The 21,888-nt window shown below is 38.8% G+C and overlaps 1 protein-coding gene across 2 annotated transcripts in view; it reads right to left on the bottom strand.

Annotated features, from left to right (window-relative positions):
• Positions 1–21,888, bottom strand: part of LOC129331866 (uncharacterized) — a 46,416-nt gene that overhangs the window by 8,394 nt on the left and 16,134 nt on the right. For both annotated transcript variants that reach the window (XM_054982491.1, XM_054982492.1), the window contains 9 exons: positions 19,896–19,971; positions 18,017–18,148; positions 15,248–15,371; positions 7,126–7,186; positions 6,990–7,036; positions 5,385–5,460; positions 4,885–4,986; positions 2,938–3,774; positions 1,593–1,685 (listed from right to left, as the gene is read on the bottom strand). In XM_054982491.1, coding sequence (XP_054838466.1) covers positions 1,593–1,685; positions 2,938–3,774; positions 4,885–4,986; positions 5,385–5,460; positions 6,990–7,036; positions 7,126–7,186; positions 15,248–15,371; positions 18,017–18,148; positions 19,896–19,971 — 1,548 coding nt within the window. The remainder of the gene's footprint in view (positions 1–1,592; positions 1,686–2,937; positions 3,775–4,884; positions 4,987–5,384; positions 5,461–6,989; positions 7,037–7,125; positions 7,187–15,247; positions 15,372–18,016; positions 18,149–19,895; positions 19,972–21,888) is intronic.

Here is a 21,888-nt window from a genome sequence, read left to right as displayed (position 1 = left end):
AATTCCAGTAAACCCTTTTTGATGGCTATGAGTTCTAACAGATTCATGCTGTTGGCTTTTTCTACTTCTGAGCAGCAGGAAGTCCGACAACTCAGCTCCTAAAAAGCAGTGATCCCAGACATCAGAAGATCCTTACTGATTTAGGTCCAAATTTCTCAGCCATGCATTACGTTTAGCCATGACATTGAACCCCATAGCTCTTGATGACATTTGGAGGACATCCAGGGTGGTGTCTGTGGCAAATGCCACTGCTAGACTTATCTTCTTGACTTCATCTTTAATCTCCTTAAACGCAGGGCCAGAAACAACTGGTAAAAAAAAGGGGCAAACCCCTCCTCTCCAGGATCGACCAAGTCGTCTGATCCTGCCTCGGAGAGGAGGAGCTATATCCCAACAGTGAGAACTGCCCCACTCCCAGGACCACCAAAGAAGCAGGTTTGTGGATAGAAGTGGCAAAGCATAAGCTTACTCCAATGATAGCTGATCTTGAGCCTTCTCTACCAAGAACTCATTTGCTACCTATTTCACAGCCCCTTGAAGCTATAGGACTTTCTGACCAATGTTGGTTTTGTTATCATTTTATTACATTTATCTGTCAAAATTGTGATATGGGATCATTAAAAAACCTCACTTTTGCCATTGCTGCAGTCCTGTGCCCATTTATACATAATAACTCAAGATGGGTAACTGATCTGATGAAGTGAACTCTAACTCATGAAAACTTATACTAGAATAAATTTTGTTAGTCTTTAAGGTGGAATTGGATGCCTGTTTTATTAGAAATAAATAAACAATCCTGAAACCAATGAGATCTAAGTACAGATAATTGGGTAGGCACCTGGGCTAATGCAGATGTGATTCCTTCCTCTTAGCCACAAATAAGAGAATGGGAATCATAACCTTCCAACCTGCCATACCTCGCCACACTTGGGAGAAAAACCTTCACCGTTCAGGGACATCTCTGAACTACTCTTAGCCATAGTTAATGTTAATCATAGTTACCATTTAGTTAAGATTTAAATCCATGGCTTGTTTGTTTCAACCCAGGTAAACAGGTAACTGTGATTCGCAGTGCCATCCTAAGCATAGTTGTACCCATCTAAAGCCATTGGATTTATAAGGGTGTAATTTTGCTTGGGATGGGGCTGTAAATTAGGTGCTGATATATCCTTTTGCTGCATTTACAGTGAAATCCTAAGAAGAGTTACTCCAGTCTAAACCCATTGATTTCAATGGGCTTAGACTGGCGTAACTCTGTTTAGGATTTCACTGTTACGGTGGGATGAAGGAATTCACTTTTGAATGAAGAGGTGGGGAGGGAGAACATGATTCCATAGTTAGGTACTAATTATGGTTAAGCAGGAGCCAGCATTACATCTGCATTGGCCCCCTAAGGAAATATCTTAATTCTCAAAGCTGACTTCCCAAGACCAAACTAATTAACTTTTTAACAAGGATTATTTTGTCCACAGGACGGCGTTCTGGCAAAAGAAAACAGCAGGAGCGTGTGTTGATTATTTTTCTGCCAGCTACTATATATTTCTGAGTAGGAATCAGTGACATGATGTATATAAAAGATACAAAAACTTTACCTGTAATTTTTATTAAAATCTTTATCAGAGACATAATCTCTGCTACATAAGGGAGAATCTTGGAAATGCTCATCAGGAGACTGAGTCTGACATCTAAAAGAAATAAAACAAATTAAAGACATATTAGTGTAAAGGAAAAAGAAAGACCTGAGAATGAAATAAATATATAAAATACTATATAAATGGTTCCCAACATTTTTAGTATGGTGACCCACAAGTCCAAATTTACTTTGTATGGTGATCCATCCAGTGCTGGTCCAATAGATTGAGAAGGCATGGGGGAGGGCTGTTGAGGAGGTGCATAAAGATGGCAGATATTGGCAAAAAGGTGGGTGGCAAGTGAATCAGGGAAGCACATTTTCCACAGCAGGTGGAGGGCAATGAAGCATTGCAGGGGGCTTGGCAAGAGGTTGGGCCGCTAAGGAGCAGTACTAGGACAGAGCCTATGCTTGCCCATGCCACTTTTTCTCCTCTCACTTTTCCATGTGCTGAACACTTTCCCCCCACTCTCCAGCCTTTTTTCCTTTTCTTCCACTTATTATTGTAAAGTTACTAGTTGCCAGGCAGCTTTCTCCCCTTGTTATTGTTGCAAAGGGGAGGGCACGGCAAGAATGTGAGAAGCTAGAAAGGAAGGAGAGAAAGAGAAGGGCAGAAATCACCAGTAGGGATGGCTGGCCTGCAACCCACTTTCAGAGTCTTTGTGACGCACTTTTGGGTGCCGATCCAGAGGTTGAGAAGCACTGCTATATAAAAATGTTTATAGTATGAAAGTGATCCAAACTTTATTGGCTTGCAAAAACACATGGAATTTAAAGAAAAATAGTATTTGTAATTTGTTTACTATCATCATATTTTGATTCTATTACAGTACTCACAAGATTACCATTCACCACTCCATAAACATAACAAACTATTAAAACTACCATTTTCTAACACGGATAAGCTCAGAGATTCAGGGCAGTATAAAAATACTGCTGCTGTATATCAGACTCCTCAGACAACTGAAATCTAGTCGTAAATAGAAATGAAAACTTGATGCTTTGAATCCAGGGTCTACTAATTGTGGGAGGGAAGACTGTCCCAAATTTCCACAGATTCACCCCTCCAGTTGCAATCACCTATGCAACATCCCATGTAACACCTGAGGCCCCCTTGAATTAGAACCAGCTTTGCAGGGAGGATGTAGGATCCTAGAGAAGCCGAAAAGGGAAGGCAATAGTATTCTGTTGCATGAACACAGTTCTGCTTGAGCTGTCTTGGATCCATCCTGAGAAATGCTACGTACTATTTTTCAGTTATAGCAGTTAATACCAACAAGACAGGAACATTTGGTTGCCATTCTCACCTTTCTAAATACCCTTCATATGACAACTCATCATGAGATGAATGGTCAAATGGCCTCATCTTTTGTTCAGGTCCACTGTTTACAAAATCTTTCAACTGTGCTGGCTCACTGAAATCATCATAGGATTGAGTGTCATGAAAAGGCCTGCATCTTGATTCCAAATCTCTGTTAGCAAAATCTTCTATTGCCATCTCTCTTCGTAATTCATTGTCATGTTGGCGGTCAAGGAAAGGTCGCATTCGTTGTCCACGGCCTCTACTAACAAACTCTAAGTCCCCCACTGGTGGCTGCATATCATCATGAGGACGACAGTTGTGAAAAGGTCTCATTCTTTGCCCACGCCCCATGTTGAGGAATGGCCGGTCTTTTAATTGCGTATGTGGTTGAAATTCATCATTAGATTGCTGGTCATAAAACGGCCTTTGTCTTTGTCCACGCCCCCTATTAAACTGCATGTCTACAGGCATATCACTGTCAGGAAAATGTCTCTGTTTCTGTCTACGGCCCATATTAACAAGGTTCCTTGGAGGAGCATTCTCTGGTGGGTTGTCATAAAACTGATGATCACGAAAAGATCTTTGCCATTGTTCTGAGTCCCTGATGGCCACATCTAAATCTTTCCAGTGCATTTCTTCTTGATAGTCATCATAAAATGGAGGTTCAGGAATATTTATTTGCATTAGTGATGGCAAATCCTCTTGAAACTGGAGGGCATGATATGGTTTTCGCCGTTGTCCAGGACCTTTGTTAATAAAATCAAATTCTCTCAATTGGATCTGTCCAGGCAAGTCATTGTGGGGGCGACCATCTTCATAACCTCTTAATCTTTTCTCAGGCCTGTTCACAAAATTAAAGGGTTCTCTTGTTATGAAGAAAAATCTCAGAATTAGAAAAACATAAGCATGCAATGCTGTAAAAATCTTTTAGAGTTTACATTTAACTCAATGAAAATCATCTTAAACAAGTTAAATCACTTTAAATATGTGCCCTTTAAAGTGGAACATACTACCAGGTGAGTATTTATTCTTTGGACATAAAGTTGTATTCAGAAATAACAATAGTCTCATTGTTTTAAGAATGAGCCTCAGAAACCTCACATATAAAATGAGCACTAACAAAAACTTTTGCTGAAATAAATATAGTTAATCTTTAAGGAGCCACTGAACTTCTGTCTAGTTTTCCTCCGAAGTACATGTCTTAGGATTCTCTTTCCCTCCCTTGTCTAAAATAAAGCACAGTTTGTCCTTATTTCTGAACAGTAAACTGTGGTTTGCTGTAAACCAGGAGTTTTAATCACAGTTCAGTTGGAATATAGGCAAGAAATAAACCACATGCCATTTGGTATAGTGGTTAAGAGCGCAGGACTCTCATCTGGAGAACCGGGTTTGATTCCCCGCTCCTCCACTTGAAGCCAGCTGGGTGACCTTGGATCAGTCACAGCTTCTAGGAGCTCTCTCAGCCCCATCCACCTCACAAGGTGTTTGTTGTTGTGGGGATAATAATGACATACTTTGTAAACCGCTCTGAGTGGGTGTTAAGTTGTCCAGAAGGACAGTATATAAATTGAATGTTGTTGTTGTTGTTGTTATTATTAATGACAAACTATGGTCTGTTCTGATTTAGAAAGTTTTCAATATCGAAGCTACATGTAAAGGAGAGGGAGGAGAGAGTGGAAGTGAGTGAGCATGAAGACTTTGAATGTTTTATAAAAGCAATGAACAAGGGTTTGTTCATTGTGTTTAAATGCAGTGTTAATGATTATATGGCAATTTTAATCAAAACAAATCTTTGGCTAGAATTTATATTACACTTCAGTATTTTCAAATACTGTTCTCATTTCAGTTAAAGCCTAACTCTAAGCACTGAAAATAGAACTTAAATTTCTTAGCCAGTATCTTTTCCCCTTGCCACTTTCCATTGAAGAAAAAAGAAATTTCTGCCAATTACCTAGGAAATTCTTCATTTGGAAATCTGCCAATATGTCCATCCATTTCATTTGGAAGTGGTATAATATCTGCATCAGCATCCCATATATTCATTCCAAGATTGCTGGAACAGATTTTAAAAGAATATTTAAAAAATTGTTACAGCTGGAAAGAAAAAAAATGTAACAGTACTCATTCCAATTAAGAAGGGGGGCATTTCTGGGTTGGTTCTGTACCTCATACAGGATGGTATGTTAGTATATTTTCAAATATCTGATTCGTACAATGCTTTGTAAATGAATGGCCAATATACTCAATCAGAATGCCTGACATCGCATATATAAATTGGGATTAATTAATATCTGTGTTAATTGGCTATCAGCAAGAGAATCCTGAATCCTATCTATATATGATCAGAAATAAACAATGTACAAAACTTATTATTCTCATCATACCTAAAGTCTAAAAAAATAAGTACTAGATCTGTATAAAATAAATAATTGACAATTATGAATAATTTACCTTCTCATTGGTTGGGTTTTCAGATCTGTCAAGTATCTACTACCATCCATATGATGACCCCGAGCCTCCCCGAAAACTAAAGAGATTTTGAGAACATTAGTATATATAGAATGTAGTTTTTGAAACAGGGGGCTGCTAATGAGGTCTTCACTTATGCTACCAACATGCGTGAGCCTGTCCCTATCCTTACACATAAAAGGTGAGCTGTATTGCCAATGACTTACCTTTTATGTGGCACAGGCAGCAATGCCTGGCCCGGATGCCCTGTGCTCCCTCTGCCCAGACGGGGCACAGGGGAGGTGCAATGCCTGGCCTGGCCGCCCTGCCCTTTCTAGAGCCCGTAGTATTTTCACCCACAACAGGCTTTGTTGCTAGTATACATATATTACACTACATTGTTTACTGGGTTGAAGTATCATTTGGTTATGGTAATTTCCGTGGGGCCAACATAACACTGGCTTCCTGTCAATTATGGTTAACAATTGCTAGATAGCATCAGAAATTCAAGCTCCTTCCTTTCAGCTTTTTTGCTCACTAAAGTAAATCCCTCCTGCCTGAGTTATGTTGAAGCATTTCAATCTTCAGCAATAGATTTTGGAGTTGTGGGGGTGTCAAGGCCACTTGTAGTCACAAGCAGGCCTGAGTGGAAAGTCAAGAGCAAAACACTAAGAACTGGGGAGTGAATCCTCACTTCCTAGGGTAATGTGCCCACACCAGTCTCTTTGGCTAATTCTCAGCTTTGAGACAAGTTTCAAGCCCTACAAGGTAGACTACTCTGCAAAAACAATTACTTGGGTAGCTGTGACCAAAATGGGCCAAAGTACTGGACTCAGATTGAAGCACTAAACCCCAAATAACACCACAGCAATATAATGAATAGAGTTTATTAAGAAGAGTGCAAAGAATACAATTATAGACGTGTGTAAACAGGAAAGAAAATAATAAAACTAAATAAACTTAACAATACTTATACAGGCTTTCAGTCCTCTGACCAGATGTTATCTTGTCAGGCTGGAACATAAAAGTCCAGGCAGGGCTTCAAAGTCCAAAATCCAAAAAACAAACGTTCTGGATTGACAACTTTCCTGGCAATCAGGTCTACAGAACAAAAACCATGCACTGGCAGGTATTCCAGCAAACACACAGCATAAAGGGAATGGTGGATAAGATAGAATGAAGACCCTTGCTTTTATTGCCAAGCTGGCTACAATGGCCTGATTTTGCTCAACCAATCAAGGATGTGGAACACGCTCACATTCAAGATCCACTGCACAAAAAAGATGCAACTTAAGTGCATCTCTGGCCTCTGCCCTTGAAGCTATGATTTCATTTGCACCTGTGCATTTCAGTCCCATCTCTGAAAACTGCAGTCATCATGACCGCACTCTTCCAGAGACAGGCTTCTGTAACTCTAACTAAATCCAAAACCGTGAGCCAAAATTTGAAAAAGGTCAAGGATCAGACTAGACAAAGTTAGTTTCCTGAGAGGGAGGGGCTGGAGGAGTGCTAGAAAAGTTCCAGTATATGTGTGTTCTACAGGTAGATCTCAGTAATTGATAAGAAAATGCAGTGTATGCAGAACATTAGATTCTGCTCCTGTAATACCTTGGATTGCGGTTTCTGGATCCCAGCCTTCAACATCAATCAGGTATCTAAAAGGAAATATAAATAGACATGGTTCACCAAAACAGAACATGTCAACAGAGTGAAAGTAATTATTTATTGTTAATATAATACTTACCTACATATAAGGTAACCGGTTCTATTAATTCCATTAGTACAATGTACTCCAATTAGTTTCTCTGTTTAAAAATCACAACATAAATTTAATAATTTTAATATAAAAATAGGAAGAATGCATCACAAAAATTAACTAAGAGAAGATGTTTTGAAATCACAGTTGCCCTTTACAGAACTGGTATACTTACAGTGTCATCCTAAATAGAGTTACACCCTTCTAAGTCTCTTGACTTCAATGGACTTAGAAAGATGTAGACCTTCTTAGGATGGCACTGTTAGACATCTCTGAAAACCTGGTCCTTGACACTGTAAATGTTAAACAAGTTTAACCGGAGGTGAATCAGTTGCTAGCTGATTTTATAAACTGAAATCAGTAATTTAGATGGGTTCTCTACTATTTATAGAGGTTCTAAAATTTAGGTTGCAATCCTGAGGACTTTTCTGGGATTAAGCCCCAATGAATAATATGGAGTAACCCCTGCTTAGGACTGCTTCCTTGGTTTCTTAAAAATCAATGAAAGACAACAATAAATGTTTACCTAATATTATTTCTGGTTGTACAAAGGAACAGATGACTTGATCTGAGCACTACACAAATAATTAATATATTAAATTATCCAAGAAGAAATTGATCATACACCTAAACAAGATTTTCTGGTAATCATAAGTGACTGTAATGCTAAAGAGGAGACAAAGCAGAATTAAACATTGTTGGAAAATTTGGACTAGAATCACGAAATGAAGTAGGAGAGTGACTCAGAGAATTTTGTGAAGCCAACAACTTATTCATTGCTAACACATGCTTCAGGCAACCTAACGGACAATTGTATACATGGAGATCACTGGTTGGCCAACATAGGAAACAAACAGATTACATAATCAGAAGCAGTAGATGGAGAAACTCTATTCTTTCTGCTAAAACAAGACAAGAGCTGATTGTGGTACATATGAACTGTTAATATCAAAAATTAGAATGAAGATGAAGAGAAACACTAAAAGAATAATAGTGCCAAAATATAATCTAAATAACATTGCTGAAGAATTTAAAGACCATGTAAAGAACAGATTTGCATTATTATGTTTAATTAATCGTGAAACAGAACAATTGTGAGCTGAAACCAGAGATATTATCAAGTAAGAATGTGCAAAGACTATTTCTATAGCCAAAAGAAAGAAGAAGCTTAGATGGATGACTGAAGACCTTAACATTGCTAAAAACAGATAAGAAGCAAAAACAAAAGGTGACAGAAATAGTATCAGAATTCTAAATACAGTTTTTCAGTGACTTCCACACAGAGACAAAGAAATCAAATAAAATAACCAGTGCAAAGAAACAGGATCAACAAAAAAGAAAGAAGAAGAGATCTGTTCCACAAGATCTAGAAAAACAAAGGAAAATTCAAACCACTGCTAGGGATAGAAATACAGTTAACTGATCAGGACAAAGGAAAGATGGAAACAATATACTGAAGAACTATACATAAGAGAAGGAAGGATGACCAATTCATACAAAGAAGAATCTTTTTAAAAAAATTATTTAATCATATCATATAAACAATAATACAAACCAAAGGGAACCATAAAACCATGAGATACAGAGAGGAATAAATCATAAAATTAATCCATGGAAAGCAGTAAAAGAAACTACACTTCACAATCTGTTACAAACCCAAGAATCACAATGGACAAACATCTAAACTTTGTTTCATCGAAGGAATTACACCTTTAGTACCTATAAAATCCAGAGCTGGTTTCCATATTTTATCGTACACTAATAAAAGAATTAACATACATAGGTAGGTCCCCAAAGAATGGATTATGCATAATCCTGCCCATTAAATATTGCTCCCAGATTTGCCGGTACAATTTTTTGAGCAATGGTCCTGTGAGGGATTTCCAATTCCTAGCAATAACCAGGCGAGCAGAGGCAACCAATATCGAAACCAGAGATTTAGTATTTTTATCAAGCAGAAAATTGTCCCAAAAATCTAGTAACAAAAATTCTGGAGAATATGGCAATGAAAGACCCACCATGTTGGATATCTCCTTATGAACTGCCTTCCAAAAATCCTGAACCAGATGGCATTCCCATCACATATGTAGAGCTGCGTTTTCCTGCTTACAAGATCTCCAACACAATGGGCTCAAAGACCAGTTCATCCGGCTCAATTTATGTGGTATTAACTACCAGTTGGACAACTTTAAAATTTGAGTTTAATGTTCCAACAGCAGGATTTGTTGGAAGGGGAATTCCATATCTGTTTCCAATGAGGTTCTGAAAAGGCCAGTTTTAAGGAGTCAGACCACTTTTTTTGGTATGGTAAAGGATCCTTATGTATTGCCATTAGTAAAAGTTTATAAAGGGTGGAAATCATGCCCCATTTACCATCATTCCCATTGCAAATTATGTCCTCAAATGGGGTTAGTGGCCGAAGCAAATCCTTGGACCTGATCAAATTAGTGATCAGATGTTTTAACTGAAGATATCTAAACCAGGAAATCCTTGGACCTGATCAGATTAGTGATCAGATGTTTTAACTGAAGATACCTAAACTAGGAAATCTTAATTCCAAATCTTTCCTCCAGTGTGCACAAAGAAGAATCTTTTGATAAAGAATCTGAAATCTTACAAAAATGAAGGAAAGATGTTCTCAAAGTAGCTGGAAGAAACAAATCACCAGAAGTAGATAGTTTACTAATAGAGCTATCTCAAGCTAAGTTTCTGTATGTTTCTGAGTCCATCAAAATCTTAAGAATAGGTCAGCAAATATGGAAAACTAAACAATGGCCCACAGAATGGAAACAATCAACATCCAAACATCCAACATCCAAAAAAGGGGATGCCAAACAGTGCAGCAACTATCAGATCATTGTATTAATTTCCCACACCAGCAAAGTGATACTCAAAATTCTACAGCAAAGAATCTTATTGTATATGGAATAAAAAATATCAGCTCTTCAAGCAGGACTCAGAAAAGGAAGAGATACCAATGATCATGCTGCAAATTTACAATGGCCAATGGAACAGATGAGGGAATTTCAGAAGAAAATCAGCCTGTTTTATATATTACAGCAAAGCTTTAGACTGTGGGGACTATGAAAAGCTATGGATGGTATCAAAAGAAATGGGTATACCATAGCATAAGATTGTTTGGATGTACAACTTGTACTCTGGACAAGAAGCTACTATCAGAATATGAGGAAACAGAATGGTTTCCAATTAGCAAAGGTGTCAGACAAGGATGTATCTCCCTATCAATTTAACCTGCATCCAGAACATATCAATGGATTAGATTTAAAAGAAGGTGGAGTGAAAATGGGTAGAAGGAACATTAACAATTAGAGATATAAGTCCAGTAGCACCTATAAGACTAACAAAGTTCAGATATGAAGAAGTGAGCTGTGACTCATGAAAGCGCATTCCCTACCACAAATTTTGTTAGTCGTATAGGTGCTACTGGGCTCTTGCCCTTTTCTGTTGCTACAGAGTAACACAGCTACCCATCTTGAATTTGAGATATGCAGATGATACCACATTACTGGCAAAAAATAGTGAAGACTTGAAATGACTACTGATGAAGGTTAAAAGAGAAAGTGTTAAAGCAGGATTACAGCTGAACATCAAGAAGACAAAATAGTAAGTTTATTTCAATTAGCTATTGGCTAATTGTAGCAAATTTACAATGAACAAATAAAATATATAGTTGATATTGACTCCATAAATTCCAAGGATGACAAAATACGTAAAAAAGAAGACAAAAGTAATGACTACTGAAGTATTACACAATTTTAAAGTAGGGCTTTTTTTTCAGCCGGAACGCGGCAGAACACTGTTCCGCCACCTCTAGAAAATGGTCACATGACCATTAAACTTTTTTAAAAAAAAAACTTGCTCCAGCCGACTGCCGACAGTCAGCTGGAGCAAGGGAGGGAATTTAGATCGCCCTCCTCACAGGAACAGAGGGCAATTTAAACTTAAAAACTCCCCTTGTTTCAGCTGACGCTGACTGCTGCACAGCGGCATGGAAAGGGGCATTTTAACCCAGCTGGCTCGCTTCTGCTGCCTGGCCAGCAGAAGAGAGAAGGGGAGGGGGCATAATGGGAGAAAGAGACTGAATGGGCTGGGAGCAGGGAGGTAAAGCGATGGAGAATGGGTGAATGCACTAAGAGAGAAAGAGTGAGAGGATGTGGAGGAATGGGAGAAAGAGTGAAAGGGTGGAGGGAAGAGACAAGTGTGAAAGAGACAGAAAGGCTAGAGAAGAGGGAGAAAAAGAGATGGAGAATGGGTGTGTGGATTAAAAACGGGAGGAGTGATTGGAGGTGGTGGGGGAGGGCGAAAGAGACAATGGATTTGAGGCTTAATGGGGCAAAGAGAAAGAATAGGTTGGGATCAGGGAGGAAACCTGAGATATAGAATAGGTGGAAAGAGGGAAAGAGTGAAGTGGAGCAAGGAAGAGTGAAGGAGGATTGAAGGGGGAATGAGAGAGAATGGGTGGTGGGGGTTAAGAGGGAAAGAGTGAGAGGAGGTAGCAGAGAGGGGGAAGGAATGTAGGGGTAGAGGGAAGAGACAATGAGGGGGGTGTAATGGGGGAAAGACTGAATGGGCTGGGAGCAGGGAGGTAAAAATGGAGAATGGGTGGGTCAGTTAAGAGGGGAAGTGTGACAAGAGGTGGAAGAAAGGGAGAAAGAGTGAAGGGGTGAAGGAAAGAGACAAGGGGGAAGGAGACAGAATGGATTGAGAAGAGGGAGGAAAAGAGATGGAGAATGGGTGGGTGGATTAAGAGGGAAAGAGTGAGAGGAGGTGGTGGAGAAGGGGAAGAGTGAAGGGTTGGAGAGAAGAGAGAAAGGGGCAAGGAAAGGTTAATGGGGGAAAGAGATGGAATGGACTGGGAGCAGGGAGGTAAAGGGATGGCGAATAGGTGGGTGGAATAAGAGAGAGAGAGGAGGTGGCAGAGAGGGGGGAGAGTAAAGGGTGGAGAGAAGAAGGGAAGGGGACAAGGGAGGGTGAATGGGAGAAAGAGACAGAATGGACTGGGAGCAGGGAGATAAAGAGATGGCGAATGGGTGGGTGGAATAAGAGAAAAAGATTGAGAGGAGGTGGCAGAGAGGGGGAAGAGTGAAGGGACGGACAGAAGAAGGGAAGGGGACAAGGGAGGGTTAATGGGACAAGGGAAAGAATGGGCTGGAAGCAGGGAGGTAAAGGGATGGAGAATGGGTGGGTGGATTAAGAAGGTAAGAGTGACAGGAGGTGGTGGACGGAGAAAGAGTAAAGGAGTGAAGAGATAAAAAGGTTTAAAGGAATTAAGAGACAGAATGGGTTTGGGGCAGAGAGATACTGAGATGAAGAATGAGTGGGTGGGTTAAGAGAGGAAGAGTGACAGGAAGTGAGGGAGGAAAGAGGGGGAAAGAGTGGTGGAGGAAAGAGACAGAATGGGTTGGGAACTTCCCTCCTCCTAACTCTTTCTGTCTCTTTTCCCCTTTAACACTCCTTCTCTCTTTCCTCCACCCCTCCCTTTCCCCCTCTCCACCCCTCCTGTCATGCTATCCTTCTTGATCAATCCACCCACCCTTTCTGATTCCTTACCTGCTCTTTGCCTCCTTGCCCTAAATCCATTCTGTCTTTCCTCAATTACCCCCTTCACTCTTCCTTTCTTAACCCATTCTTCATCTTTTTACCTCCTTGCTCCCAGTCCATTCTCCATCTCTTTACCTTCCTGTTCCTACTCCATTCTGTCTTTTGTCCCTTTCCCCTTGTCTTCTCTTTGCCCCTTCACTCGTTCCCCCTCTCCATCATCTCTTCTCACTCTTTACCTACCTGCTCGCAGCCCATTCAGTCTCTTTCCCCCATTATGCCCCCTCTCCTTGTCTCTTCCTTCCACCCCTTCAGTCTTTCTCCCTCTCTACTACCATTTAAACCCAGCTGGCTTGCTTCAGGTGCCTGGCGGGGAAGTAACTGCCAAGCAGCTGAAGCCAGGGTTTAAATGCCCCTTTCCGTGGTGCTGCACAGCGGCATGAAAAGAGGCATTTAAACCCATCCGGCTTGCTTCTAATTCTTTAAACCTAAGCCTGGCCTCCTTATCTTTTGTTTTTATATCCTCTGAGGGGTGGCTCCGCCCTGCGTGATGATATCACTTCCTGAAAGTGACGTTGACACACAGTCCTGGGAGCATGTGCACACGCAAAGCACGCGCACATATGGTACCAGTGAGTTCCACCACCTCTTTTCCCAGGAAAAAGCCCTGAATGACAAGAAATTGAAATTGTTAAAGATTTTCTATTCCTTAGCTCAATCTTTAACCAAAAGGGAGACTGCATCCAAGAAATCAGAAGAGACTTGGAAAAGCAGCCCTGACGGAACTAGAAAAGATCCCCAAAGATAAGGATGTTTCTCTGGAGACCAAAGTAATCCACACTGTGTTCTTCCCTGTTACTATGTATGGATGTGAAAGTTGGACAACGAAGAAAGCTGACAAGAAAAAAACTGATTCATTTGAAATGTGGTACTGGAAGAGAGCTTTGCAGATAACATGGATGGCCAAAAAGACAAATAAGTGGGTTCTAGGTCACATCATGCTTGAATTCTCCCTAGAACCTAAAATGACAAAACTGCAGCTATTGTACTTTGGTCACATGATGAGAACACCAAGACTCTCTGGAAAAGTAGAAGGCAGTAAGAAAAAAGGAAGACCCGAAATGACATGGTTTGACTCAATAAAGGAGCCCCATCTTCTAGTTTGCAAGATCTGAGCAAGGCTGTTAATGATAGGATGTTCTGGAGGTCTTTCATTCATAGGGTTACCATAAGTCAGAAGCAACTTGACAGCACATAGTGCGCACACACGTGATGTCATGTCAAGGACGTAAGGTGGGACAGAATTTTTAAAAACAAATAAAAACATGGAATAAATGTAAATCTTTTATATATAGCGGAAAACTTTGAAAAATGGTTCCATATTATTATACAATGAGGAGATAAGAAAATGCATGGTCATAGGCCTCACCTTTTAAATTATTTTCAGATACAACTATATTTACTTAAGAGATCTAGTGGATGTCAGCTCTAGGTTTCAGCAACTGGTGCTTGAATGACAAGTTAAAAGGTGATTTGACCAAAGTACATTACCTTTTATTGAAGACAGAAAATACAAATTCATGAAAAGTGAACTAAAATTTTTGGAGAAATTTTACCAGAAAATTAGTAATGGACTTGGTAAACCACACTGTCAAAACTGATACCCTTAGCATTGAAAAAAATGTTTGTATTGTGTAGCTGCTATAGACTTATGTGTTCCAGTAGATGTATGTTAGGGATGTGTTTCTCCAGAAGCAGTTTTGGTGGATATTTTCTTGTTCACATGCTATGTCCATACTGGTATCATGTCCTGGTACTGATTTATGTCATTATGGGATCTTGATTGCAAGCCAATCCTGTAACAATATTTTCATGCTATTTAGAAAATTAGGTTGACAATACAGATATTCATAGTGACATTCTGGAAGCCGTGGAAGACCCACATGCCATGGGTTAGTCAATTCAAGTTCGGAAGTTAGCCTCATGATAAAAAATGACTTAATACTGCAGATGGGAGATACAAATCATGATGCAGGTAGATTCACAGAGAAAGATTGTTTTTATTTATAATATTTTGGAATAACACCTTGACAGAACATGTCCATATGCCACTCCCCACTCCCCTGCCCATATTTTAACTTTCTGTAAAACAGCCTGGGGGTTTCTGTCATCCAAAGAAAACAGTCAAAAATACCCCGGGCCATGTCTAAAGCAATCTTTGGCCTTCAGCCAATGGCCACAATCCAGTAGGCCATGTAGCCTACGGCCACCATCCATGGTGTGGTGTGAGCTCAAACCATTTGGAATTCCTTTTATGGTATTTTCCTTCTAAATGGATCTACTTGCTTAACTACAGAGAGCATTGCAAAATCCACAGAGCATTATACTCTTGTGTTTGATATTACTAAGAAAAGAATTTAAATCCCCTCATATTCTTGATAAGATCTGAGAACCGTGGATCCATATTAAGAGACACCAATTGCAATTCATATACACTTATATGTAAATACCATTATCAATCTTTAAAAAAATTAAAAATGGTGTTCATTACCGTTTTCTGCATTTTCCCATAGGAACTTTCTGACCCACTTTTTGAATTGTAGAATAGTAGGATCATCTGGGACTTCAAGGCCAACAGTATACAGTTTCTTATATTCTACAGTTTTTGGCAAATCCTAACAATAAAATGTTGAACAAAAATGCAGAAAGTATTAGTATTCATTTTACTGTACACCTGTAAGATTAATACTGTATCTTTAATAAAGTATTAAATATAAGTTGAAGGTTCATGAGTATCTGTGATGGGAGGGGTTACTGGGACTCCACCCCCATCTCCTAGGATTCTATATTCTCTCAGGGGCTTGAGCAGGCTAATTTCCCTTGCCTTTTTTCTCTTTGACTCTAGGCTGTTCCCAGCATTCAGTAGTTCTGAAGCATCCTCATATGACTGTTTTTGGTTAGAGTTTTTTTCCCGTCTTTGTTAATTTACAAAGTCATGTTTTTCTCCATACCTAGGGAGCCCTCATCTTTGGATGGCCTTGTTTTCCTGTTTTTGTGATTGGCACATGAGCCAGAAACTTTATTATTAGATACAGTAATAAAGTTTGTAGCAATGAAATTTATGCTAACTGAATCACATTCTTATTCAATCAAAAATTTTGTTGGTACAAAGTAATCCTCAGACTCAGAAACTGAATGTTAACAATGTAAACTGTTGTTATCGGCTCCCAATCAGTATGTATGTATGTATGTATGTATGTATGTATGTATGTATGTATGTATGTATGTATGTATGTATGTATGTATGTATGTACGTACGAACGAACGAACATAAATAATAATAATAATAATAACAACAACAACAACAACAACAACAACCCTGCCCTCCCTGCAAGCGGGCTCAGGGCGAGGTACAACATTGATTAAAAATACAACATAAAAACAATAATCACAGCATAAAAACAGTAATCAATAAAACAGCAATCAATAAAAGACACATGAGAGTAGTAGAATTCTGAAATAAAACTTTCAGACTGCAAATTGAGATCTCACATTTTTAAAGCTTCTTCACAGAAAAACTCCCTACAAACAAAAAATTACCATGTCAGGGAGAATGGTTCCTTTACATGCTGTGATAGTTTTCCACTTACAGGGAATTATTAATGTCAGGGAACTTTGAAAAATAATGTCCCGCACCTATAGTCTGAAGTGGTATAGTTCATTCTAACTCCTCAGCACCCTGCGATTTACTAAGGACCTGGGCAAGCCCCACTCAAGCCCTGTTCCTTTTTCCCCTTCTATGAACAGCAGATCCTCATGCAGTATCACAAACTGCTTATGAAAATTACTGAAGTTGGTTTCCATGTGGCAGAGGAGGTTGCTATTCAAGAATTTCCAGGATCAAATCCCTCTTAGGTATACAAAATTAGTTGCATGGTTCTTTGGATCCTGATGATAATAATGATATTCAAAGTGTATACATTTAAGGACAATCAGTTAAAAGGAGGGGGCACATTTGTCTTGCATAGACAACTCATATTTATTATTAATTAAACAGAGCATTGTAACTTACGCACACACAATGAATGTTCTGATTATTGTGAAAATAAAAGCAACTACATTGACTAGTATCAAGCATTAGGAATGCACTGATCTGTATAAAAGATGGCCAGAAGGACTCTCAGTAAACAACCTCTCCATCTTCATCTCTCCCCCCCCCCTTTTTTGGAGAAAATCAGGGTATGTCTATGCTAAACTGAATAGAACTATTCAGAATAAGACAATACTATGATTAGCCTCTATTACTAATGGGCAAGGCTGTGCATGCTTTGCGCTAAAAAAATTAGTATCTTGATGCCAGACAATGTAAATTCTGTGGCAATCCTCCCCTTTGAGTTCTAAAACTGTTATAAATTATGCAAACAGAGCAAAGTTTATTCTGTTTTTGCTAACAGGAGGAGAAGCAAACCCCACTCTGAAGTACTAAAGATCTTATAAGCTGCCATTTCATTGGCTTCTGAGACTTCAGGAGGGCTTACCCCACACACTTTCAGCTAAATATTCAGTTCCAAAGTCTGGGGAATGCTGGCGTCATTATGATTGTCCGTGTCACATAAATAATATCAGCTGAAAATGTAACAGTAGTTCCTTTTGTATTCAACATTTTAATTCAAAATATGCATATTATTAGATCTAATTCCAAACAATAGTCTCAGGATGCAAATCAAAAATCCACACAATGGAACTATGTTCAGGAAGGAGGAAAAGGGCTGATGTGGAGGCAGAAGCGAAACCAAGTGAGGGACAAAAAAGGGAGGAAATAGCTGGTGGGTGGCAAGGAAAAGAGAACAAAAGATGGGACCCCCTTTTGAGTCCAGCAGAACCCTTCGTGTATTTATTGCTCTCATATCCCACCATTCTTTATTCATAGAACTCAAGATGGCTCGCATAAGATTTCCCAAAGGGACCCAATATCTGCTTAGCTTCAGTAAAGCTGGTAGATCATGTGGCTGGCAAGATGATAAAATTATGGAGTAACTCTCTTTTTCTGCTTTCAATAATTTGGGTACAGTCATTAAACAGTAAAATCTCATTATGAGGCAACTCATACCACCATGATCCCCTCACTGTATACTACCAGAAATACTTGAAATCTCCCATTCACAATGTTAAAATGAGTCAGCCCCTCCAGTGGTATGATGGAGAACCTCATCAACCTTCTCTACTAGCAACGACTGCAAACCATAAGGAAGACTTGTCTGTTTCTATATCAGCACCAACAATTAGGAAATAGCAAACATTTCTGCAAATAGTCATTTACCTTAACATTATAGTATCTTGTTGTATATGTTAAATCAATAATTAAGCCAAGCTCCACATTTAGACCTTTCACTGCAGCAATCAAATCTTTAAGGGTAAACTTCTGGTTTGGAGTCAGTCTCTGGTTGATTTCCTATGACAGGAAGAGATTATGTACAGGAAAATGTAATTCTGTACGGGAAAATATCCAATTTCCACACATATTATAGACTAAAAGCACCAGTCCTTTATAACATAATGCTAAGGCAAACTGAAAAACAAAATGTTTTCTTATAAAATGCTATGTATCTATACAGAAGCAACTTTACTTTTATCTTTACTATTAGAGGAAGCAATTAAACCTCATAGTTATTTAACCTGAACCAAAAGCTCCAGGTACTCTTGACAGATGACTAGAATTTCTGCAGATGTGAGAGAGGTTCCCATTCACTTCAATTAAGGAACTGCTTCTGATAATGCACCCAAAATTGTGTATCAAAGATAGATTTAATAATTATGCAGAGCACCACACTTTCCCCCTTTAGATACTTCAGAACAGGGGTTTCCAACTTTTTCAAGTCCGTGGGCATCTTTGGAATTCTGACACAGGGTGGCACAACCAAAAGAATGGCTGCTGCAGGGAACATAGCCAACCACAAAACATCAGGGAGCGAGCCCCGCTTTCTAAAAACATTTGGTGGATGCTAGGAAAAGTGTCAGTACGTGCCATGGCAGTGGTACCCGCTGGTACCACGTTGAGGAGTCCTGCTTCAGAACAATGGTTTTATTTTATAGAAGAACTATATAGTGTGTCTCATTCTTTCTCCATTTTGTAAAACTTAATAGGAGATGTAAATACTAATCTATGGAAATTTAAGAGGGTTCTTCCCCTTCAATTTAGCAAGTGTAGTTGCAAATTAAATCCCAAACCGATTCAGCCCCAAATGAACAAATAACCAGAAAAAGTCAATTTTGACAAACCCCCAACTTTCACTACAAGACTAAATAACTGAATTTAGTGTTCCAGCCTCAGTAGAGAAACTGGTAAGTAGAAAATAGGTGGAGTAGGTATTCATGGAGTAAACATCTCTTATCTATGCCATTTCACCCCTTGGAGAATCTCTCTCAGTTTACAACTTCGCATATTCTTGAGCAATACTACCCTTTATCAGATGGTAAACAAACAAACTGAACAGCCTGTTCTTGAACTTGTGAATGACTCCACCTACAGCTGGCAAGCTAAGATGCAATATTGGAACAAATGTGTCCTCTCTTGCCATCTCAGATTTAGTTTTCCTTCCTTCCTCTCAGTTTTAAGGAACAGATTACCCAGACAGAAATTGCAAATTGAATAAAGCAAGATTTCTGAAAAAAAATGTTCAGTGAAAGTATAACAAAGTAAGGGGTACCTGTAGAACAAGTCAATCAACTTATCTTTGACATCTTTTGAAAAGTAACTGTCTTAATTCTGTTCAAACCAAACTATGCATTGCAGAAATCCATTAATTAAATCCCCATGTCACTGTGACCCTAATATATAGCCACCCCAGGGGTGGGATTAACTCCTCCCCCTGTGCTATTTTCTTGATAACCCACCCCCCAGCCTTGAATTAGCCCTAGTACAGAGAGAAGACACACATCCTGTCTTTGCCTCTCTTCTTTGCCTATTGAGGCTGAATCAAATAGGAAAAGGACAAAGAGTCAAAGTATGGTGGTCCTGATCCAAACCAGACCCTTCACAACTGCTATTTTATTCTGGTTCTACCTTTATTTGCTAATGCTTTAAATGGTGTTGCCTAATATGAAACAAGTTAATAGGAACTAATTAGATAAAATGTACACAATATCTTGTATATTTTGTGATTAACAGAAATACAGGTAAATACATTTTTTATACGTACCCCTTTCAAAGGTACTTTGAAAGCAATGAATCGAGTTCCAGGTATAGGCTGTCCAACTGGAGATACATTTCGCCATCTGTTATAAATTTTTTTTAAAAGTTACATTTAATTTTGCATGTGTTAGAATACACAGAGTCTTACGATTATAGTGTTTTATAGAAGACTTTTAAAGCTCTAGTCAACAGAAATATGAATACTGCAAAAGACCCCCTTAGATGTCAGCATCAATCACCTGTGGATAGAAACAAACTCCAGGTACCCTGCCGTGGAGGTGGGGGAGCCTGGATTTTGTCCCATCAACAGATAGTTGACTGTCAGAAGCTCATAGTGTAGTCATTGGCCTTTTCTGTGCATGAAGCTTTCTGTCTAACATTATTGCATTTCAAAAGCCTTATGTGAAGACCTGCTGGTGTACTTGTGTACTGTAGGAATCAAAGTGTTAGTTATTTGTAAGGCAAACTATAAAAGTGATTCTCAGTAAAATATACAATGAATGATATTAACATATTAAAATAATGTTTGTAGTTTCACAAACTGGTCCTGAAGCAGAGAGATGGGGAACCAGCAGATCACACATACAGAATACCACTGTATACTGCACAGGCAGCAGCGGTACACCCTTGGGAAACCATGGTAGTAAGCAAATTATGTGAAAAACTTCACTGGAATAGGTTATTTACCACCAGCAAGAGAAATATATAAACATTTTGTCCAGTGATTGATAAAACAAGTCAATTGTTCAAAGATTATCTCATTCACGAGTAGGATTCCTGCTAGATCTTGTGTAGAAAAATCACTGAGCAAACAGGGAAGATAACAAAATTAGAAAACTGCTCGTTTTATTTCTCATTTTGTGTGGAGTCTACCATGACTTTCAAAATAAATAAATATGCTACACTTACTTAAATTTCAGACAGAATTAAGCCAAAGTTCAGCACGTCTGTCCTACTGATTTCAGTAGGAAATCCTAATCAGAGATTTAGAGAGCAATTGCAAGCAGATCTACTCAGAAGTAAGTCCAATTTTATTTAACGGGGCTCACTTTCAGGATAGTAGCCCTGATGCACTTCATTCTAACTGAATAATTCAAGTCCAATAGCTCATTAGAAACCAACAAACCTTTCCACAGAACAAGCTTTTGTGAGTCAAATCTTTCCTTTGTTCAGATACCAGATGTATTGTGAAGTGAGCATGGACTCATGAAAGCTTATACCCTGAAAAATGTTGTTGGTCTCTAAGGTGCTGGACTCTAATTTTGTTCTGCTACTACTGACTGCTACAAACAGCATATGGTTTTGTTATATAAAAAAACTGTATTTTAAAAAATGTTTAAGTATCTACAGCAAATATGTTACTATCCATTTTCATAGGCAAGTGAACTCAGTTTAGGTCATACAGAATGCATTTTGTTGAAAATACTTCATTTACTATACACAGGCATATGTCATAATAAATTTATTATTTTATTTATTTAAAATATTTGTATGCCACTTTTCCACCCCAAACAGGGTCTACAAGGCAGTGAATTAAATCTGTTAGTCTTTTAAGATGCCATTGGACTCTTGCTTTTGCTGCAACAGGAATACTTATTTTAAGAATACACCCTATCACATGTAGGGCTTTTCTCTACACCATTCTTTACAACAGGAATAACTCCTACTGCTTGCTCTTTACCATAAAACCAGAGAATGCATTTTTGGAAATTTAGATGCTAGCTTACTACACTGAGGTTTTTACTTGGGACAGAAAAGTTGATAACACAGTTCTAAAATGCCCGTGTAAAACTGAAGAAACGGCTACAGTAAGCAGATCCAATATATTAATTTTATGTGTGGCAATGAAAGGTAAGAGGAACATCTCATCAGTTTAAAAAAACAGCAGAAGGATTTCTTCAAATTGAAGGCTACCATGAGGAAAAAAACGTAGGTGTGTAACTGTAAGCTGGGAACAAAACATAGTCAATCGCCAATCCAAAAGATATTGCTCCAGCTTC

This window comes from Eublepharis macularius, chromosome 6 (assembly GCF_028583425.1).
Source record: "Eublepharis macularius isolate TG4126 chromosome 6, MPM_Emac_v1.0, whole genome shotgun sequence".
Lineage (NCBI taxonomy): Eukaryota > Metazoa > Chordata > Lepidosauria > Squamata > Eublepharidae > Eublepharis > Eublepharis macularius.
The sequence above is the reverse complement of the archived record's forward strand: the minus strand, read 5'-3'. Positions and strand labels throughout refer to the sequence as shown.